The 13,385-nt window shown below is 39.9% G+C and overlaps 2 protein-coding genes across 4 annotated transcripts; both read left to right on the top strand.

Moving 5' to 3' along the window:
* The first annotated feature begins 1,222 nt into the window (after positions 1 to 1,222).
* six5 (SIX homeobox 5) lies at positions 1,223 to 10,342 on the top strand. The gene is made up of 3 exons (XM_067390529.1): positions 1,223 to 1,957; positions 4,918 to 6,395; positions 6,480 to 10,342. The coding sequence occupies exons 1-3, from the start codon at positions 1,266 to 1,268 to the stop codon at positions 7,184 to 7,186; spliced, it is 2,877 nt and encodes a 958-aa protein (XP_067246630.1). The 5' UTR covers positions 1,223 to 1,265; the 3' UTR covers positions 7,187 to 10,342.
* On the top strand, positions 10,129 to 13,021 carry six9 (SIX homeobox 9). Of its 3 annotated transcripts, XM_067390532.1 has the most exons (4): positions 10,129 to 10,207; positions 10,341 to 10,799; positions 10,943 to 11,106; positions 11,999 to 13,021. In XM_067390532.1, exons 2-4 carry the CDS (start codon positions 10,392 to 10,394, stop codon positions 12,135 to 12,137), a joined length of 711 nt encoding a protein of 236 aa, XP_067246633.1. In that variant the 5' UTR covers positions 10,129 to 10,207; positions 10,341 to 10,391; the 3' UTR covers positions 12,138 to 13,021. The 3 variants fall into 3 exon arrangements, with proteins under 3 accessions (XP_067246633.1, XP_067246635.1, XP_067246634.1); XM_067390534.1 differs by lacking the exon at positions 10,129 to 10,207 and having other exon boundaries at positions 10,353 to 10,799; positions 10,943 to 11,105; positions 11,956 to 13,021; XM_067390533.1 differs by lacking the exon at positions 10,129 to 10,207 and having other exon boundaries at positions 10,353 to 10,799; positions 12,002 to 13,021.
* The last annotated feature ends 364 nt before the right edge of the window (positions 13,022 to 13,385 follow it).

The following is a 13,385-nucleotide window of genomic DNA, read 5'->3' as shown; positions in this document are numbered from 1 at the left end:
TCATGGGGACATTTGGTCCCCACAATGTAATATAAACAAAAGCACACACACACACACACACACACACACACACACACACACACACACACACACACACACACACACACACACACACACACACACACACAGAGTGTTAGTTGTTGTTGGACATCTCACAACATCTGTTGTCTCTCTGACTTTTTCTACTGACACACTTAACCAAAGTAATCATATTGTCCTTGAAATATCAAAGTTTAGGTTAATAAAAAGACCTGATTAAACTTTTAATGATCCATGGGTTCAGTTTTCCTGAATAAGCACGAACAGCCTTCTGTATAGATAGATAGACAGACTGTAAAAAAACGCGAAAAACAAACCAAGTTGGGTTGAAAATGGACAAACCAACAAAGATTGGGTTGTTTTAACCCAGTGGTTGGGTTAAAAGTTTGACCAACATGCTGGGTAATTTTATTTAACTCAACTATTGTTTAAAATGACTGTATTGCTTGCTTAAAATGAACCCAAAGTATGTTGGAAATTAACATTAAAATATGTTTAATAAATGAACATTTATTAATACATTCAATGAATAATGAAACAATAAACATTTATTAAATTGCTTATTAATAAATGTTCCTCTTTTGATTATTGTTGCTTCTAGTAATTATGTGTCTGATTTTTAATTCCCAACCTATTTTGGTTCATTTTAAGAAAGCAATATAGTCACTTTTAATCAACAGTTGAGTTAAACACAACTGCCCAGCAGGTTTAGCAAACATTTAACCCAACTGCTGGGTTAAAACAACCCAATAACTGGGTTTATCCATTTTCAACCCAACTTGAGTTGTTTTAACCCAGCATTTTTTAGTGTAGATAGATAGATAGATAGATAGATAGATAGATAGATAGATAGATAGATAGATAGATAGATAGATAGATAGATAGATAGATAGATAGATAGATAGATAGATAGATAGATAGATGTTCCTGGATGGAATAAATAAATGTGAAAAATGTTGATTTATGCCATTTATTGTGTGAGTTTGACTCTGAAAGGAGTTGTATGCAGACACAAACTAAGAGAAACCGTGAGCATTGCACAATGGTAAAGCAGCGGCAGATTGAAACGCAGCAGGCCTGCGGTGGATGTCTAGATGGGGGAGGTTGACGAAACGCAGGGGCGTGACGCCTCGCTCTGCAGCGGCGCTCACTCGCCTACGGGAGAATGGGAGAGAGACACAGAAGGGGAGGGAGGAGGAACTTGAAGGAAAAAAGTTAAAATAAAAATGGCTTCCTTGTCTTTGGAGTCCACAGAACAAACTGAAAACGGCCCAAAGGAGTCCACGCAAGATGAAGCCAAAGTGAAAGAGGAGACGGATCCGGACGAAGTTTCGGAACAACTGCTCCAAAGCTTCCAGAACTCGGCGCTCAGTTTTTCCACCGATCAAGTCGCGTGTCTGTGCGAAGCGCTGCTGCAAGCGGGCAATGTGGATCGCCTGTGGAGATTCCTCTCCACCATCCCTCCTTCGGCCGATCTGCTACGTGGCAACGAGACCCTGCTGAAGGCCCAGGCTCTGGTCGCTTTTCACCGGGAGGAATTCAAAGAGTTGTACGCCATCCTAGACAGTCACGACTTCCACCCGAGTAACCATGGGTTCCTTCAAGACCTCTACTTGAAGGCGCGCTACAAGGAGGCTGAGAGGTCCCGGGGTCGCAGTCTAGGCGCCGTGGACAAATATCGACTGCGCAAAAAGTTTCCTTTGCCCAAAACCATTTGGGACGGAGAGGAGACTGTGTACTGCTTCAAGGAGAAGTCGCGCAACGCTCTGAAGGAATGTTACAAGATCAACAGGTATCCCACTCCGGTCGAGAAGAAGAATTTAGCCAAAGTCACCGGACTTTCTTTGACTCAAGTAAGCAACTGGTTCAAGAATCGCCGACAGAGGGACCGGACCCCGTCCGGCACCAACAGCAAAAGGTAAGTGCATATTATTTCGATTATGTGAACAGTGCTTGCTTTCAGGCCGAAGAGACACATTCTTGAGTCAAACTGAGAGGAGAGAGCAGTAAACAAACCTCTATTGTGTGTGTGTGAGAGAGAGGTTTACACTAGGACGAGGGTGTAAAGTGAAAATATTGACGTGGTCTGAACAGATTAAAGGAGGTTGTTACTTTCTTCTTATTTTATTGTATCATGTAGGCCTGTTTTATTGTTTGAACACAGATGGGTGATGCAGCTGTGAAAAAGTTAAATGTATTTCATGCACTATCATTGTGAACTAAAGTGTTTGACATGAAAATGACAAGGAAGTCTTAGAAAACAAGGCTGAAAGCATGTTGCTTTGTTGTGAAATGTGAGATAGGGGCGCCAGGAGTGGCTCGAGTTTCCTGAAACTCTGCACCACAATGTCTTTCTGTCCATGGACTGTTCAATCTCAGGATGGAGAGGACATTGTGGAAATGAATAAATAAAACAGTCAAACCAAAATTTATTCAGACACCCTGAACATTTCATTCTTTAATACATAATAATCATTAATAAAAATTTTCTGTGTCAGAAAAAAAATTATTATTATGTCTTAAATAAAAATTATTATGTCAGATAACACTTAAGCAAACATGGTCAGGTCAAAGAGTCTGAATAATTTTTGTTTCCAATTTTTTTTTTAATCAATTTTACTGGTATTCCACAGTATGAAGAATTTTTGTGTATAATATATCACAGTTTCCTTTATTTTGCTATCCTGTCTTACATAAATGAACTATAGTGTCCTGTACCCACTAGTAAAATATATCAAAAATATCTGAATCATTTTTGTTTAGACTTTGTGTGCATATATATATATATATATATATATATATATATATATATATATATATATATATATATATATATATATATATATAATTATATTTGTTAGACAGTGTGCTGTGTAGTTTTTTTAGTATTTATTAGTGTATTTATTTGATCAAGCAGGCTATAAACTATTTTCAGTCTCTTTTATTAATCAGTTATGCTGTTTTGTTGCCTAAAAGCACATGTATGTTGTGCAAATGCACAAATATTCAAAAGCAAGAAAATTCACATATAAATATAAAAGTAGTACATGAAAACTACACACAAACAACCACAAAACATACCAAGATCAAGAACTAAAAAACAAAAACGAATTATAAACTAGCATTAAAAGCTTTGACATTGTTTTATTAAAAGAATTATTTTTTAAAACGGATCAAGAAATGGTACAGAATCCATGTTTAGTATACTCTGAGGCTTACAAATTGTAAAGCAGCATGATGGACTGTATGCAGTTAAAATAAATAAAAAAGTCAAGGGTGTACTTTATACAGTACAAATACTGTAAATTACATCACTATAGTCTTTTTAATGGAAAATTTTTTTTTTACTTGGTCAAAGTTGAAAAAAAAAAAGAAAAAGTGACATGACGTGTAGCCAAGGATGGTGTCCGATGGTAGAATTTGTGCTCTGCATTTCACCAATCCATGTGCACACAGGCACCTCAGTTGTGGGTAATGATAGTGGAAGAGAGCGCTGTTCATTCACATCCCCCACCTACATTTCCTGCTGGTACTGAGACTCGAACCTGTGACCTTCAGGTTACAAGTCTAAAAAGGTTATCAATATGAATACCAAAAGTCAGCTTTTCAAGCAAGATACCAAAGTATTTTTCACAAAGAAATAGTTAAAAATCTATGAATAAAAAATGAGTAAACGCTGTAACCACCAGGGCACTCTGGTAAGTTTGTGCGTTCTGGGAATCATATTTTTTCAAATGACTTCAGATGCCTCAACACTTGTGAAGAGATGACCCCAACCCATGCGAGGACTTCAGATGATGCAAACCATTGCACCATTCCAAACTTTGCTATATATCCTAATCATTGTTAACATGTATTCGTTACATCAATGAGCTCATTGTTTCTGCCTTAAATAAATACATTGTTAGCTAACTGCGTGATTTGCATATGTACATTTCTGAAATTACATAATTTGGACACAGTCACCTCTGATAACAGATGACTCTAAACTGTAATGTTGACATGCATTTTCTGTAAAGCTGCTTTGAAACGATATGTATTGTGAAAAGCGCTATACAAATAAATGTAAAATTGACTGAATGGAAATAAAGACAAGGCACAAGGTAAGACTAATTTTACATGCAGCACACAGTGAAAATGAGTATAGTATAGAATAGTTTGAAATCAATGGTTTAAAGTTTGTCGGTAGTGCATGTCCAGTGACAACTGAACTCTCCTGTCCTGTCCACAGACAGACCGTTATACACAGAGTACACATTTTTATGCAGTATAAAAGTCCTGTTTCCGAAACATTGGCCGGACAGAAAAACTTGTCAGCCAAACTATATCAGTTGACCACTAGTGATAATCTGGAGCACATAAAAATAACACATTAAGTGTTTTTTTTTTTTTTTGTATGTGTGTGTGTGTGTGTGTGTTTGGCACTAATTTTAAGTTAACAGGAGATGTCTAAAAGCAGTAGAGAGTAATTATCCAGTAGAGGAATCTCCACCTTTAAATAATGGAAGAATAACTAATAATTCACTTCAAGGAGTTGGTATTCAAACCAATGCTTAGACTAAGATTAAAAATGGAAGCAATGAGTCAGATTTGCAGATTCAAGAGTTGCATGCCAACTGGTTGGCTCAATTTTTGAAAAATAAAATCTATCAAGTGTCTGTGACTACACTGAAGAGTGTCAGTGACAGTAAGTTGGCTCTGATCTAGGTTTTTTTTGTCATACCACATGCTTCACTGGGTCTGGTTTGTAATTAATTTGGTTCTCTCCATTGATACTGATGTCAAAAAGCTTTTGAGGATTGGAAATTGATGGTAGACATTGATCGGAACTACATTAAGACTGTTTGACCAAATGTAATATTTCTGTCTCTTCTTTAGTGAATCTGATGGGAACCACAGCACAGAAGATGAAGCCAGCAAAGGAGATCTGGAGGATATTACTGACAAACCTGCTGCTCAAGAGACCGGCAGCTCCAGTGCTTCTCTTATATCCCTCACTGGTGCTCCTTGCAGTACTGGTCAGCTTTTTCTCAACAGCACCGGGGGATTCCTTACAAGCTCTCATCCACTGCTGCTCAATGGGAGCCCTATACTCTCAGGGGCAGGAACCGGGGTCATCATTAATGGGTTGACACTGAGCGATGGCCACACAGTAACTCTCAGTCCTGTTACAGCTAATGCACCATTGCTACTTAACGGGGCTCAAGTGATCTCTAAAGATGAACGAGGCATCAATGATATGGAGGCCCAAGGCAGCCTGCCCACTGTGGTTCTGAATCCACAAGCCAGTCTAACTAGCACAATACCTCTCTCTCTTAGTGAGGACGCAAAAACAGCCAGCAGCAATGTCTCTCCACTGGATTTCATCAGTCTTCCAGAAGCCTTGAAGAATCCAGATAGTAATCAGTCAGTGCCTACAAACTCTATGTCCTCGCCCACCATCTCCACTTCTGTCATCTCTCCCACGTCTCTCCCTTCGGTGATACTGGCGCCAAATCGTATTCCTGCATCAACAGCTAGCTCTGTGAGTTCAGTCATCTCCAGTCCCATGGTGCCATTACAGCCCACACAGCCTCCCGAAATTGTTGTATTAGGAAAGACTGACTCTCAGTCGCCAACTTGCAGCTCCATCTCCAACCCTCAAGTGCTGTCTTTACCCCAGGTGGTGCCATCGATACAGGGCGTTCCAGTTTCTCAACTGATGCAGCCTACATCTGGAGCCACAGTGTCATCTTGCCCCCAGCTTGTTCCAGTCTCCCCGGTCAATCCACAGTTACCCCAAGTTCCCATTCCTCAGTTTCAGACACAGACCTTGCACATTGGTCCAAGACTTGCTCAAGCACAGCCCCAAAATGGCCCCACCACACTAAGCACCAGTAGTGCTTTATCACTCCCCCAGATGACTGATGGACATGTCACACAAGTGCTTACACCTCAGCTAGGAGATGAATCTACTTCAGCCACCCTTTCACAGATACAGACCTCCATGGGGACGCAAGTCATTCCCATCTCCCCCCCGACTCAAGTTGTTCCCATATCCCAACCCAAAGACTCAGGCCAGCCTCAGCTGGTCCCCCTGTCACTGCCTCAACTTATGCCTGTGTCATCTATTGCGGGAACTCCAACTGGAACCTTCTCCTTTCCTCAGGTGGTCCCAGCAACACCATCACTTTCCATTCCGTCCCCTGGAGGTGCTTTCCAGATTCTGACATCTGGAGCTGGAACAGGATTGAGTGTTGCCCAGGGACCGATACGCCTTAGCCCAATAGGGCCTCCTCAGAGTGTCCCTACTGGAACCATCCCAGGAGTTCAGCTTCTTAACTCTGGGGTGATTCAGCTGCCTTCTGCCTCTCCAGGTATGTCACAAAAAGAATTTCACCAGCAGTGGAAAATTTGTTTTGTTCTGTATTGAGATGTCTTCATTCTGCTTTTATCTCCAGGCAACTTCCTCTTAGCAGGTGGCATTGGGAGCAGCCCCATCCTAAGTGTTCAAAATGGCAAACTCATCCTTACTATCCCAGCTGGCATCCAGTTTGCCAGCATGCCTGTCAAGTCCGTCCCAGACAATTCGGTCTCAAGCAACAGTACCCTTGATCTCCAACCCTCAGCTGTACATCCACTTGAGAATCAACCAGCACCTTTACTCACTGCTCAAACCTCAAATTCACTACAACCATCTCATTTGGGATTTGTTGGCTCCTCTACACTTTACTGCAGCCCTGAGCCAGGGACCATTGCCAACCCAACCCCAGGAGCCTCTCCTAACACCCCAGACTCATCCAGCACTCCCACTCCTACAGGCGTTCTACAATCCCAGCAGACCCTTAGCCCTGATAGCATGCTACCACTCAGTCCAATCTGCAGCGGTGTGGCAACTGGGCCCCACCTCTCCCAGCCAGCCTGGAGCCCTGTCCCACTGTCTTCCTCTGCTGGTCTGACATTATTTGACATGCGTGGGAAAGGGGATCTTCCAGAGGACCCCGCTTTGTTAGGCCTGCCAGGAGGAGAGTCCCTCCTGTTGGGCACTCCTCCGGGTGAGGATGTGGAGAGAGACTCTCAGCTGGATGAAGTGGAGGACATGGACGGGGACTCAAAAATCCTTACACAACTGCAGTCAGTCCCTGTGGATGATGACCTGGGTTTGTAATTATCAGTTCTGCTAGATGCAGTTCATGTTAAATCTCAGCCTGGCTAGAGTTGCATTCAACCATGTCCCTGAAGCAAGAGGAACTATGATTTATGACCTCAGAGGTTTGAGTCTTTCCTCACCTTTCCTTGTGTTGGTTAAGGCTTAAATAGTGGAAGTATTCAACCTAATAACTAAGTTGTTGAAAAGAACCTCTCTCTCTCTTATATTTTGAATTCATCTGTGAAAACAATGTATTTGTCAAGGGCATGACTACAGGTTCAGTAGAGGAAAAGGCACAGCCATTTTGTCAGAGATGACACTTGTATAACCAATATTCACCTCTAGGAATCTAAGTTTGTGTCTACATGTTAGCCTTGATTTTGATGAATCGCAGCTTGTGGCTTGTTACAAGGGCTACCATGACTCCCTAAGTGGTAAAAAGGCACTAATATGTAAAAGGCAATCAAGATTGTTTTATCTGGGAGTGAAGAGCATGCAGGAATGCCTTCTTTTGTGCCTTACGTTTTTGTTACTTCTCAGTTTTATAGATAAAATGACTCTGAACAGAAGTTTTATCATTTAAAAATAAAAGTCATATTAGGTTTTCCTCCTAGAGACAATGTAATAGAGGTAAATGTTTATGCTTGTCACAAAACTGGTATCCTGGAGTGAAATGGGTCTGAACATGAGCTAGGCATTGGGAGGTTTACTTCAAACATCCTGTACAGGTGGCTCATATAGATGCACCAGCAGCCCCCTTCATTGGGAGAAGGAAATCTGATAGAACGGTTCAGTAAACTCACAGCACTGGGTGGAAGATGAGACTCGGTTGACAAACTAACCTTAAAATGTGCCTGTCACAGCTGCATTGGACATATTACATGCATCAGCTTGATTCAGGTGCTGTTTTAACTGATTTTCTTTAACATTGAATTGGCCTAAGTACCTAGGTGAGTGGATGGTACATGCATCAGATTTGTGGATGGCAGGCTGCTTGGAATTTGAACATACTTTGAACATGCAGTGAAGCACTCTTACCATTTTTGTTTGTTTTTATATTCTATGTATACAGTAAGTTCATGATGGTGCACTAAACTGACCATGGACATCCTGTATGTTTTGGTATGACAGATAATTGACATTGGTTTCCGTAGATAAACCATTGAGCTTTACCCAAGCATTCCAGCTGATTACTATGAAACTGTATAAACATATATATAGGCTCTAGTGTTTGAAGGGAATTGAAGTACTGAATATTAGTCTATGCAACTGCTCTGCATGATAACTAAACCCTAAGATTTGTTTACTGTTAAAAACAGCCACTTCTTACACTACAGATCCGACATGTACATGTACAGTGAACATTTTCTCTTTTTTTCCTGTTTTTCACTTGTCCTGTTTTTCTTTTCTTTTTATTTTTTGAAATCAAATATTTTAATCATAGGATTTCCACATAGCTACAGGACATGTCTGTCTTTTTTTATTCACCTAATTCCTATCAAATGCAATTTACCCTAGGTGATTCAAAGCTACAAGTATGACTTTTTCAACACAGGTCATTAACACCACCTGACTGATCACTTAATGCAGAGCACAGCTCTGTATGTTTTGCACATTATATAGTTTTTAAGCATTTACATTTTTTTTTCTCTCTGGCCCTACAAAATTTGGTGCTATTTTTAAACCATTCAACTGTACATTTAAGGCTTTTGTGGAATATTAGGCCTGTGAGATTTTGGTGCACAGTAATCACCCTGTGTTAACTCTAGCCTTGAGTATACCTGTCTTTTTATGTCTTTTTTTTTGTTTTGTTTTGTTTTTAACAATATTTAATGCATTTATCAATCATTTTTGGGTCATTCTATGATAACCTTAAAGCCGTTTCCCTCATTCTATATTCGGTTTACACTCAATTTTGTGGTATAACACAAGTGTTTTTGCTTTGTGTAGCATCTTTGTATTTCACATTTATGTTAAAAAGTTGTATTGACTTGCCAAAGTTTTTTTTTCTCCCCCCCCCCCCAAGCACCTGGACAATATTTTAACTTTTTGGAAAGTAAGGGAATGTGCGTGTGTGTGTGTGTGTGTGTATGTGTTTGTCCCTGAGTATTGCTATTACTCTTCCAGAATGTAATGATTATTATGTTAATGCACATGTATTTTAGTCAGTAGAGTTATATTTGTTTGTTTTTTTCTATTCATTTTTTTTAATTACTTTACATTACTTTTGCTTCATATTCATGTACAAACAGAAAAATATGCAGCTGATCAAACCAAAGACTTTTTTTTTTTTTTTTTTATATATAATTTCAAAGGGAGTTTTTGTCCTTATTGTAAACAACATCTCTTTTTATAGAGGTGTGTTTTGTATCGTATAGTTATTTTATTTTTTATATTCCATTTTATTGTGATATGTAATAAACATATATAATGCTACCTGAATGCTCTGTTTTAAATTAATATAGTCATGTTTTTAGAAGCGCTTTTACTGATATGCCTGAGCAACATAAAGATAGTTTTCCCTTCAGAAACAAACCAACACACATCTTCACATCATTACTTGCATGCATATGTATGTGTGTATATATTTTATATATATTAGTAGATATAGTAGACACACACACACACACACACACACTTATTTCTACCATGCCATCTCTAACCAAATTGTCTAACAAATGCTGCCACCATGATTTGATTAGAAAATAAGATTGCCTTCATATTTAAATAAGCTCCATTGTGCACCTGACATCTTTCCCAGGTAATTGATACAAATACAAACAACACTTGGTCTGAAAGGTTTGTGTCTGTGTGTGTGTTGGTACCTGTCTGTTTTTTTAACCCCTATGCTCTCCGGTTACCTGCATGTACCAAGTTGTCTGGGCGGGTCTTTGTGGCTGAAGAAGGTAAAACCTGCTAAAACAAAAAAATCTGATACACTCATCGGCTGCACTTATTGGCTAACACGTCAACGGAGAACAAAAAGGACTATTGTGAGAACTTGACCTGAGAGTTTCTACACTGCATTCACATCAGAAGGTACTTTGGTTTTGCACATTTCTGTATTCTTGTGAAGCTTGCTGTCGTGTGGATTTTTCAGTTTTAGTTTTCAGTTATCCTCTGGATCCCTTTAAAGGACTTTGGTAATGTAGAGAGACAACTTGTTTTGCAGGACAATTCCTCAACATCCCTTGTAAGACCTTCCACCATCCTGGGTCCGATCATGGCGATGGGCTTCTCCCCAGAGCAGGTGGCATGTGTTTGTGAGGTTCTTCTCCAGAGTGGAAGCATGGATCGCTTGTCCTCTTTCTTATGCTCTTTATCTTCTGGTTCCACTACGTCCAACATGTATCTGGCCATGACACAGAGTCAGGAGAGCGTGCTGAAGGCGCGGGCTGCGGTCGCCTTCCACCACTGCCGTTTTGCTGAGCTGTACGCCTTGTTAGAGGGGAACGTGTTCTCCCCGCGCAGTCACCCTCTCCTCCAACAGCTCTGGCTCCGGGCTCACTACATGGAGGCAGAACTTCAGCGGGGCCGCCCTCTTGGAGCTGTGGGGAAGTACCGCATTCGTCGCAAGTTTCCTCTTCCACGCACCATCTGGGATGGAGAGGAGACCAGCTACTGCTTCAAGGTTTTCAAGTCTGTTGGTGTAGCACATTGTTTTAAACACAATAGGTGCACAGTGTATATGATCACTGATTTATAGTCTCAAAATAATATTGCTGCTTTTTGGGAGAGATTTCAAGAGGTTTTTGTTGCGTCTTCTGCTCACAGGAAAAGTCTCGCAGCGTGTTGAGAGAGTGGTACTGCAGAAAGCCGTACCCCTCGCCACGAGAGAAACGAGATCTGGCTGCAGCCACTGGACTCACTGCTACACAAGTCAGCAACTGGTTCAAGAACCGTCGACAGCGAGACAGAGCTGCGACCAGCCGTCAAGAGTAAGAGAAACTCCCTCACTGCATATACACGAGGGGACGGACAAAACATAGTGGATCCCTGCTGACATACTCTTACTTTCTTAAGCACTATGAAAAGTTTGGCTTTAGACCAGAGGTTCTCAACAAGGGGATATTTCACCCGAAAATGAAAATTCTGTCATCATTTACTCACCTTCAATTTATTCGAAATCCAAAACTGTATGAATTTATTTCTCTCTGAACACAAAAGAAGACATTTTGAAGAATATGGGTAACCAAACAGTTAATTTTCCCCTATATGGAAAATGTTTACAGACTTGTTTGTTTACAGACTTTCTTCAAAATATCTTTTGTGTTCAGCAGAAGAAAGAAATTCTTACAGGTTTGAAACAATTTAAGGATGAGTAAATGATAACAGATTTTTCATTTTTGGGTGAACTTACCCTTTAAAATGATTTAAAATAAGACAAAACAAGCACTACATAGAGCTAAAACTACTAAAAACCAGTATGTTACTTTAATTAACCCCCTCAACAACAATTATTTTTCATTTTTGAAGAACCAGGGTTACCACTGGATATATAAATTAGCCTACAATTTTTATATATTTTCCTACACCAAATTCTAATACATTTTATAGAGTAGAATTAATAGAATTGTGAGTGAAAATCACTTTTCTTAAAAAACAAAAACTGGAAAAGTCATGTCCTTTGAGTCCAAATGTTCGAGAACCTCTGCTTTAAATGGTTAAAGAGCATGAAAGAAAAGCAGCTCGCTCCGTGCTGCCCTCTGCTGGCCACAAACAGAAAAATTCAGATCAGATCTCTAACTTCAATAATGCTTTTACATATTCCTATTTGATCTCAGTATGACTTGTTTCAGATTTGATATCCGAGCTATTCCTGTGTTCCAGCAGAACATCAGCAGGAGCGTTCCTGAGTTCTGATGAGGAGCTCTCACCACCAGGGAGCCCCAGCGCACTCTTCTCCTGCTCCCAGCAGCTCTCTGCCCACCCGCCCCCTCTCCGACACCTGGGACCAGCACACTACTAAAACGAATGCAGTGGAATACAGGTCAAAGTTTTGTCATTTAAAAGTGCTGTAAGTGTGTTTGTACAGACATAAATGGCCTTCTACCTGACAAGACGACATCGTTGAAATATGTGTCTTTATCCACTTTATTCCTACGCCCCATGATGTTTAGCGTGAATTATGGGTGTAACTTCCGTTAAGCTGTAAATCAGCGAAAGGCTCACTCTATGAACGCAATAATACATTTTTTATGTGTTTTTTTACTGGGGTACAATGAGATTATATTATTTAATCACCCGTCAACCATCGAACATTAAAAGTAAATTTAAAAGTGTAAAAGCATCCACAAGGTACTTTCAACAGACCATGAAAAAGCGTGGTTCTTTCTACGGCAATAACGGACGGGTTAAATATCACTGTAGTAATATATATCTGTATTATGCAACATACTGTACGTTGCCTTAATCAAAAATGTTCATTAACATCATTTCTGTCATATTGACAGATAATAAATTATTACCTGTGAAAACAAACCTGGAAAGATGTGAGGATTTGAGGAGAAAAACGAGAGATTCTTCGTGCATTCCAGTGAATTATTAATTGGATATATCATTAATTAAATCAGGAGAACAGACCACAAATGTGCAGTATATTTTTTTCATACTATTACAGCGGAATGCAAAGTGAAAAAAGAAAATAATCATAAGGAAAAGAATGCAGCGACTGAAAAGAGCTCTTGCCACAGATATTCTTGACATGTCAAGTTAAAATACCAAGCGTTACGTTATACTCATGATGTCTTAAAGGGTTAGTTCACCCAAAAATGAAAATTATGTCATTAATGACTCGCCCTCATGTCGTTCCACACCCGTAAGACCTCCGTTTATCTTCAGAACACAGTTTAAGATATTTTAGATTTAGTCCGAGAGCTTTCTGTCCCTCCATTGAAAATGTATGTACGGTATACTGTCCATGTTCAGAAAGGTACTAAAAACATCATCAAAGTAGTCCATGTGACATCAGTGGGTTAGTTAGAAGTTTTTGAAGCATTGAAAATACATTTTGGTTCAAAAATAACAAAAACTATGACTTTATTCAGCATTGTCTTCTCTTCCGGGTCTGTTGTCAATCCGTGTTCACGACTCCGCAGTGACACTGCTGATGTGTTATCCGGTGCACCAGAGCTTCGTTTACAGTCGAGGGAGACGCACGCTGTATTTCAAGCTATTCTACATTGTTTGTATTTTGGTATTGCTATATTTTTTAAAA

The sequence above is a fragment of the Chanodichthys erythropterus genome, chromosome 7 (genome assembly GCF_024489055.1).
Source record: "Chanodichthys erythropterus isolate Z2021 chromosome 7, ASM2448905v1, whole genome shotgun sequence".
In the NCBI taxonomy this organism is placed as follows: domain Eukaryota; kingdom Metazoa; phylum Chordata; class Actinopteri; order Cypriniformes; family Xenocyprididae; genus Chanodichthys; species Chanodichthys erythropterus.
The sequence above is the reverse complement of the archived record's forward strand: the minus strand, read 5'-3'. Positions and strand labels throughout refer to the sequence as shown.

Excerpts from the sequence above, each read along its gene's own strand:
- six5 (XM_067390529.1), top strand. The coding sequence starts at position 1,266 with ATGGCTTCCTTGTCTTTGGAGTCCACAGAACAAACTGAAAACGGCCCA. Across the intron at positions 1,958-4,917 it reads TCCGGCACCAACAGCAAAAG|TGAATCTGATGGGAACCACA; the intron begins GTAAGTGCATAT and ends TCTCTTCTTTAG. Across the intron at positions 6,396-6,479 it reads GCTGCCTTCTGCCTCTCCAG|GCAACTTCCTCTTAGCAGGT; the intron begins GTATGTCACAAA and ends TTTTATCTCCAG.
- six9 (XM_067390534.1), top strand. The coding sequence starts at position 10,392 with ATGGCGATGGGCTTCTCCCCAGAGCAGGTGGCATGTGTTTGTGAGGTT. Across the intron at positions 10,800-10,942 it reads AGACCAGCTACTGCTTCAAG|GAAAAGTCTCGCAGCGTGTT; the intron begins GTTTTCAAGTCT and ends TTCTGCTCACAG. Across the intron at positions 11,106-11,955 it reads AGCTGCGACCAGCCGTCAAG|GACTTGTTTCAGATTTGATA; the intron begins AGTAAGAGAAAC and ends TGATCTCAGTAT.